Source organism: Aptenodytes forsteri, unplaced genomic scaffold (genome assembly GCF_000699145.1).
Source record: "Aptenodytes forsteri isolate BGI_AS27 unplaced genomic scaffold, ASM69914v1 Scaffold387, whole genome shotgun sequence".
Lineage (NCBI taxonomy): Eukaryota > Metazoa > Chordata > Aves > Sphenisciformes > Spheniscidae > Aptenodytes > Aptenodytes forsteri.
In genome coordinates, this window is record NW_008795368.1 from 750,856 (window position 1) to 759,947 (window position 9,092).

Sequence of the window (9,092 nt, forward strand, 5' to 3'; positions counted from 1 at the left end):
GCGAGACGTGCTAGTGGACTTCCTTAAAAAACTGGCATTGCCTTTTGTTAACAACTTCAGATGGTAGAGTGCCGGCTGAATTTGTAGGTAGCACAAAGTTTGGAAGATCCGCCAACGCAAAATAGTTAAGAATATCTACCCCAAGCAGATGACCTTCATGGTTATTCAATTAGAAATAGCACTAATAGCAGCATCAGTGCTACAACTGGTGAGACCGTGGATCCGTATAGCTCAGAGCTTGTCTGACAATGCAGATGTTGAGGGAAGGAAGGTAAGAGAAGACACGCATACGTGTAACCTCCCAGTTTCTGGTAGAGTTTCAACAGCACAAAGGGCAAGATTATGCATTTAGAGATTAGCAATGATTTTTTCTGTAAAATTCAGTTTAATGTTTCTTTCAGTCGCATAGTCATCGTAGTGCTCCTGTACAAATAACAGCCCTGTGAGATGCCTGCTGGGAAGACTGAGTTCAAGCTCTACATACAGAAAAGGGCTGATCAGAGGAACAGCTAAGGGGAGATGAAGGCTGAAAGGGGACAGAGCTGGGAGGGAAGTATTAGAGAGGGCAAATAATTTTGGCTAAACAACTTTTTCGCACAAGGAAAAGTGGGAATGAAGAGACCACAACCGTGTTCATACTGGAAGTCTAAGTAAAATGTCCTTATTTAAAAAGAAAGGTGTGTGTGTAAAAAACAAATTGTATATGTTAATGCGAGAAAAAAGATTGTACTCTGTTGGGTGATTCTTCCAGTTGATGGAAACATTCAAACTTGTTTTCTTGCCTTTTGCAATTACAGTCTTTTTTGAGCACCCTGAATTACACTATTTATTTGTTGCTTCCTTAAGAAACAATGAACAATGAAGTTACTGTATTACATCACTAGGAAAAGAAAAATTCAAAACAAGTGACTTCATGTGCAGTAGAACTAATAAAGCCTGGCCATCTGAACATGTCTTCTGCTCCCCTTGTGCTCACTCCCATTGTAATGATGTAATTTCCCCCCTTATTTAAAAAAAAAAGGTGTGTGTGTAAAAAACAAACTGTATATGTTAATGCGAGAAAAAAGATTGTACTGTTGGGTGCTATTCTTCCAGTTGATGGAAACATTCAAACTTGTTTTCTTGCCTTTTGCAATTACAGTCTTTCTTCATTAAAGAGCACCCTGAATTACACTATTTATTTGTTGCTTCCTTAAGAAACAATGATCAAAATAGTTACTGTATTACATCACTAGGAAAAGAAAAATTCAAAACAAGTGACTTCATGTGCAGTAGAACTAATAAAGCCTGGCCATCTGAACATGTCTTCTGCTCCCCTTATGCTCACTCCCATTGTAATGATGTAATTTCCCCACTGTCCTGGATAACCTTCCCTGTTTCTACCACAATGTACTTAATTCCCATCACCCATGCATTGCTGTATCCCCAGGTCTGCTCTGCCCTTGCACCTGCAACTTCTCCACCGCTTTTCCCTTGGTCCTCCTATATCCATGGTTCACACCTTACTGACCCGTGCTGGTCCTGCGGGTGGGTGAAAAAGCAATGGCTTGGCAGAGGGTTGGCGCTAGGTGCTTGCAGATTAGCCAACCAGGTGCTGCCGAGGTGGCTGGCTGAGGTCTGAACCTGCCCAGACTGTCCTGCATTGGGACAACGATAGCTGGATAGAGAGTTGTTACCATTGCTTGAAGCTAGGACCTGTGGTGAAAGCGATCGAGAAAGGAAAGCAAAAAAGGAGCAGACATCTGGTTGCAAGAAAACAATACTTTAGGAAAATGTGTTCAAATTGTTACTACATCACTTGTGTAATACAATAACAAATGATATATAAATGGAGATTGTGGGCTAAAGAGTATTTTTTAAAGACAACAAGGTGTTTATTTTTACAAAAGCAAATAATTGTCATCTGTCCTACAGGATTATGTCTTACCTTGTTTATAAACATGTCTGGCATGCACTTCACATTCTGCCTGTGAGTACCTAATTTATGGCCACTGAGTAATTTAGATTCCAGACTCTTATTACTGTGGGTTATACAAAGGGGAGATAAGAGGAACTGACTTTGTGTTACAAGCCAGCTGTATGGGTGCACCTGTCATCAGTAATGCCCAGAAATCGGTATTAGTAGTTGTCCAGCAGCACATAGGGAACGTATTTAATTGGACTGAGTAGGAGCCTAATCTTTAGTTTTCCACCTCACAGAAATATCCCTTGGGACATGAGCATGACCGGTTTGTAACATCCTGTCCAGATTTATGGGTCTACAGAAATAGTTTGAAATTTTCTGCTGGAGCTCAAGAGTGCTTGTTAAGATGGGTTGAAGCTGTTCTATTTTTTGGCCTCTGCTTCTCCTTTCACAGAACAGTATGCGCAGTAGCCCCTTGCATATGAAAGTAGACATGAAAGGAAATTATAAAATAGCTCTGTGTAAAAAAAAAAAAAAAAGTGTCTTTCAGGGTAAGTAGAATATGTGTATGCTCATCACAGGACCAACAATATGTAGTACTTGATGGAAAACAGCACAGTATAGATTGTTAAAATCAAACAATCCCAAACTTACTCAGCTTTCTACGTCATTTCTCTATGTCCTTGTTGGAGAATCAGTGCAAACACCACAAGCAGTAAAACAAAACTTCAGGCAATTTGAGTATCGTACTGATTCAATGTAATTTTTGCCTTTCAAAGTCCTTATTGGAAGAAAAGGAAGGACTGTATATATACTGTTCAGTGTCCTGACTGCACACCACGAGGAGAAAACCTCAATGCTTTATCCCACTCTTCCTTTGTTCTTAGTTTCTTAGTCCTGTTCTTTCATACCTATTTATATTTTACAAGTACTTTGATACAGCTGTTAACTCTGTCATATCAGCAATGAGAATACTATTAGTCATAAAAATAGCAATCCACCAGGTTTGACCTCTTCCAAAAGGATTGGATGACAGCCTAGCAAAAATAGGATGACTGTTTGAACATTTATGATCATTATATAAGCTTTACCTCTGTTTGCCTGACAGATTATTTGTATTATTAAAAATTACTTAAGCTGTAGTGAAATATTTTAGAGACAAATATTTAGAAATATTTAGAGACAATCGATATCTACAGCTTTTAAATGGCTAGAAAGGAACATCTGACAGATTCTGGTATAGCTGTAGCTATGTAAGAGTAATTTTAAAATCTTTTCTGTAGAGCTACTGTATTGGCTGTCTTGTACTATCCCAGCTTATAGGTAATGCCTGTTTCCCGTTACTGACCTTTATGTTTATTGTCAAGGTTCATTAAGATCTTTTGAAATAATATGACATCATTTCATCCTCTTCCCTTCTGTGTGTAAATCTCTGATCATCAGCTTTTTCAAATAAACACTGACACAAAAGGAATCCAGAACCTCAGGGCAGTTACTATCTTCCTTTCCGTTTCAGAAAGCATGAAGTGCACTATTGTTTTTTCTAATAATACACAGACACTGTGTCATACAAACACGCAAGCAGCTTCACAAAGGAAAAGAACTGATATGTGGCTATCAAATTTTTAAATTAAAATTAAATTGAATTTCACCATGAGAGTTTAAATTCCCACTCTCTATATTATCAAGTGGCAAAGAAATAGCAAGTCTGAGATCTCATTGCATTTTTCCATAGAGCTGGCTTTCAAGTAGTACCTCCTGTCATCTAAGTTCAAGGTGTAGATATGGACTGAGCACAGGACACAGCATGGAGGTGTTGTTAACAGCATCAAGGTTGAGTTCAGCTCTGAACTTAGAAAGTCTTTGCTTAGACAAAGAACACATAGTTTTCACCAAGTTAAAGTATTATTCCAGAGAATTTTAACTAAACTAAAATGATTTATGAAATGTCCTGAATTATTGTAATAGGATTCTACTTTTAGAAAAGTTTTATAATGGAGCAACGCAGACTCTAAATCCTTTAATATAAGAAAGTTGTAAATAAGTTAGCTCCAAGAATTCAGGATATAATTAAAATTATTAGCAACGTTCAACTAACTATAAGCAATAGCTAAGACAAAGGTCAGTAGTCGATAAAAGGTAACTGGCCCAATAATCATTTTTTTCCTTTAGCATATTTTCATACTGTTCCAAGTTAGGAGTCACTGGCGAGAAATGGGTTTGCTTACCACCAAGCGCCTCCGCATTAAGTGACTTAACCTCAGTCATTAAAGGGTCAGTGGGACTGGTGGGTTTGCTCGCTAGTCCTCAGAAAGTGAGGCACTGCAGCACTTCCTCTGTGGCTTTGCTGCAGCGCTGCTAGCTTAGGCGAGGCAGCACAGGCAAAGGCCTTCAAAGTTCAGTGATACTGGGATGAGAGAGGTGCTTGCTGGAAGCACCTCAATTAGTTACCACGTCATGCGGAGGTCATCCTGGCAATACAGTTCCTGAGTCCAGACACAGGTTTACCCTCCCTCTCATCAAGTCCATTTATATCTGTGTTCCCCAAAAACATGCCTTCCTCACGTGAAACCGTGTCACCTCTTCATTTGGTTCTCCACTGTTCTTCAGTGATGGAGAAACCAAGAAGGACATGTAGACCTTTGGGGACTAGGATCGCCATTGTCTCCCATTTCAGAAATTTTCCATTTTAGAAATGTCAGTGGAATAAATATATATTCACAGCATTCAAACTCTTGAATTCATAAAACTTGTATGTACTGGAGATACCAGAGGTACTGTTCAAGCTTTTCTGTCACCCTTACTGATGTTTTTACCATGGAGACTTGCCTCTGGGCATGAGAAATTAGGGGTTTTTTCATTCATTCAATTACGATCCTCCCAAAAGAGATGAATACCGATGGTGTCAGTTACGACAGGTTTCTATTGCAATGATCAAGTACTGGAAATCACCTAACTATTCTATGTCAGCCACAGGCAAACAGATGAATGTCAGCCACAGGCTGAAGTTAGAGGTGTTAAATATAACTTGTGCTGCACCTGAACTGCTGAGCTAGGAGCTGACTCCTTAAGCCATCCAACCACTTGGACTAAACTTTTAAAGTAAGGTTAAAGATTAAGGACCTATAGTTTTGCCTTTTGTTAGTGTTCTTTTTTAGATGGCGGAATAGACCCTTGTATAAATTGCTTTAGTGCCCTTCTGTGTGAACACTGAATCTCACATACTTCTGCGCATTTGTGTTTCAGTGTAAGTACTAAATTGTTCCCACGGCAGTCTATGCAACAAGCTCCCAGGCTCAAATTCTCATCCAGCATCTTTTTTTTGGCCTGCAGAGGTTGCAGTCTAGTCACTTTGCATACAAAAATCATTGTCTCAAACACTTCCCCTCTTTTGTCCCTTCTGCCCCCAGAATGCTGCTGTAACACAGCATGATACATACAGCACAGCAGCTTTAAAAAATCCCCAAATGTCCCTACCACTCCTCTGATCTCCCCCCACATTCAAGTCTGAATTTCACCAAAATTCAAGCTGGGCAGGGCCCTTGTACAGCCTGCGCACAGAGGGAGGCAACTGCCTGCTTAAAGCTGCAGCCACTCCTCTCTTTGCCATCTGCCTCCTTCAGATGCTTTTGTTCTCATCTGCATAAAAAAATGGTTTGAATTATGGTAGAACAAATAATTGCTTCTAACGAATAGCATCTTAGACGGGTGAATCATGCCTATGTACTTTCAGCTCAGTGATGTAAGCTAACACACCTTCATTTTTATTTTAGTTGTCTAGGATTCAACAAAGGGTCAGTTGCACAGCTAAGCAGATGAATGATTACTTAAGTAGTAGTAACTCTGTGACTTCTGTCTGCCCATAATATGTTTGAATTATCCTATGCCTAACTAGATTAAGCCGAAGCTGAAAACGACAGTCTTCCAAAATAAGTCTCCCTACAAACAACTTTTCTGAAATAATGTCTAAAGTAGCTCTTTTGATTGTTTGTGGGGGTTTTTTACATAAATAAATCCATGCCACACATTCAGCACTTTGTAACGCTAAATTCCTAACTCGTTACAGCTACATTCAAAAAGCAGAGACACCCTGTCCTGACGCTTTTCTTCTCAGTCACAGCCACCGAACCATGCCGCAGAAGACCCTGCCGTAGAGGGAACACTAGTGGCAGGTTTCAGAAGTGCCCCGAGGGCACACTGGACATGTGCTGTCCTCACCGACGCACACTGGGCAGGATAAGTAGAACTGGGAAAATGTTTCAGTGCAATCCGTGGCTACCTGTCTGATGCAAGCAAAAGGTTGAGCCACGTCCGCCTTGAAAACTGCATGCAGACTTCTGCCATCTGTGTTGATGGGTGCTGTCAGATTGAGTAGGATGTCTCCCGAGCACAGAGAAATATCTCAGTAATTTGATGTTTTAATTGCATTTTAACTTTTTGTTACTTTGGTGACGAGTACTTCTAATGGGAATTTTGTGCATGAAACACCAGCATTTATCCCAGCATCTCATTTCTTACAAACTGTATGAAGGGTCTGGCAAAGACAGTTCAAGGGTGGCAAACTTACTGTTGTATTTGTGTTAAAGTAGCCCAAAGAGAGACGGGCTACTTAGAGGAAGTAGCCCAAAGAGAACGTAGGCGAGATTGGGTTGTTAAGCACAGATAGAGTCCCTATCATAAAAACATTCCAAACTAAGAGATAGGAGACGTCTTACCCAAACTTGTAACAGGAGCTAAAACAAAAAGGGCTGGACTAACATCTGTGGGCAGTCTACACTTTGAATCAGGAATTAGCCTTATTATTTTGTGTTGCCGATATGATCTTAGCTTTCCTTTTTGAAAGATATTTTTGCTTCCCCATAGCATGTAAATATTTGCTTATTAATCTTTATACTTTCTTATTTTTCAGCCTTCCCACATAACAGCAGCCTACCACGGGTCAGAAGTTTTGTACTCTCTTTTGTAAATCACCAGGATGACCCTATACCTACTGAAGGTGATACTGAAAATGACTCGGAAGTCGGATCAGGAACCACCAATCAGACTGGATCGTTCCTACGTGAACAACGGACAGTGTCAGTGCAAACAGCAAGATACCTCACTAGTCCATGGCTGACACGTTTTGTTCCTTCAGTTTACACCTTAGTGCTTGTGCTGAGTCTCCCCCTGAACGTTACAGCGATACTTGTGTTTCTGAAAAAAATGAAAATTGAAAAGCCAGCTGTAGTATACATGCTGAATTTGGCCCTTGCAGATGTCTTGTTTGTAAGCGTGCTTCCTTTTAAGATTGCCTATCACTTTTCTGGAAACGACTGGGGTTTTGGACCTCAAATGTGCCGTTTCATCACTGCTGCCTTCTACTGTAACATGTACTGTTCAATAATGCTAATGACAAGCATAAGCTTCGATCGCTTCTTAGCAGTGGTGTATCCCATGCAGTCTCTTGGGTGGCGTACATTAACACGTGCCTCGCTGATTTGTTTCATCATATGGCTTGTAGCAATAAGTGGGGTTATACCTTTTCTCATCAGAGAGCAAACGATGGAAATACCCAAGTTAAATATAACTACTTGCCACGATGTGCTACGAGAATCTGAACTTCACAGCTATTACCTCCATTTCTTCTCCATCTTCTCTTCTGTGTTTTTTGTAGTGCCATTTATAATTTCTACTGTCTGTTACGTGTGTATCATTCGACGTCTTAGTTCTTCTACTGTTGTTGCAAAACAAAATAAGAAGACACGTGCCTTGTTCTTGTGTGTGGCTGTTTTTTCTGTTTTTGTTATTTGCTTTGGACCAACAAATGTCCTCCTATTAGTTCATTATATCCATTTCTCTTACGACAACAGCTTAGAGTATCTCTACTTTGCCTATCTACTCTCTGTTTGCATCAGCAGCGTTAGCTGTTGCATTGACCCCTTTATTTACTACTATGCTTCTTCTCAGTATCAGAGACAACTTTTCAGTCTTTTCCATTGTAAAGAGACTTTTGATCCTAACAGTAGTAACAGCAGCGGCCAGTCAATATCTACCACTAGTAGAAGGGCTACGTGCTCTACTAATGTGAATAACAGTGTCTACAGGAAATTACTGGCAATGCATTGAGATAACGTGTCTGACACATGCTTTATTTTTAGACAATTTCAGACAAAAAAAGACTGTATTCTATCCAAGAAATGCAAAACCTTAAACCAAATTCTTGTACAATACATAGTTCTATGGATTCATTATAGTAATGCACAATTCAAATTATAACTCTGTATATGTATAGTATATATACATACAGTGTATGTAAATAGGTTACTGTAGAGGGGAAAAGTAATTTCTTAATAATAGGTTTTGAGTGTTTTCAAATAAACTCCTTTTTTCAGACAAATCCTTTGCATTGTTAGTTCAGTTTATTGCAGGGGTTTTATGAAATCCCATTTTAGGATTTTGTACTGTATCAGCTTGATTAAATTCTTACTTATGGAACCCCTCCATCTGTGCAGTATTCCAGAAGAAAGTGAAAATATCTTTCCAGGCTTTTTTTATTCCCACTATTTGTCATTATTTCTGGAATTATCTGTAAACTTCATTTTCTTAGCATTATTTTGCATCTTGGACCCTGAAACTGTTTATTTTACATTTTCATATATTCCACTTCAAAACAGTATAGTTGTAGGAATGTGAGCAAATGAAAACCAGCTATTGATTGGTGTAATGTGTCAGGGGAGATAATTCTCAGCAGCTGGAACTAGCTTTTCTTTTGGTATTCCTACCATTAGTGTATGCTAGGTGTCTTGGTTAGGAATGTATTTTTCACAATTAATTTCACAAAAAAATGTGAAATTTTATTTCACAATGAATCAATGTTGAATGGCTCTCCAGAAAATATACTGAAAAGGCTGTATTCATCATCTTGTTACGCAATTTGCAAACGTGTGCTTTCTTGCACATGATTAATCTTCACGCACATGTTTAGAACTTGGAAATATCCTTTATCCCTGCCAAGTCTGGATGGATTTATATTTTACATTGTGTCCACGTCTACTAAAATTGCTGTGGTGTAGAGCCCAATAGCTAACTTCATTCTGTATAGCATTCTTTTACTACAGGATGCTGAAGCCAAATAACAGGAAATCGGTTTTAGAAGCAAGTGTGTAGGTATGTCGTGGTTTAACCTCAGTTGGCAACTGAGCACCACACA

At 39.3% G+C, this 9,092-nt stretch overlaps 1 protein-coding gene across 1 annotated transcript; it reads left to right on the forward strand.

The window, feature by feature from the left end:
• Window positions 1-2,215: 2,215 nt before the first annotated feature.
• F2R (coagulation factor II thrombin receptor) lies at window positions 2,216-8,220 on the forward strand. The gene is made up of 2 exons (XM_009280309.2): window positions 2,216-2,228; window positions 6,813-8,220. The coding sequence occupies exons 1-2, from the start codon at window positions 2,216-2,218 to the stop codon at window positions 8,006-8,008; spliced, it is 1,209 nt and encodes a 402-aa protein (XP_009278584.1). The 3' UTR covers window positions 8,009-8,220.
• The last annotated feature ends 872 nt before the right edge of the window (window positions 8,221-9,092 follow it).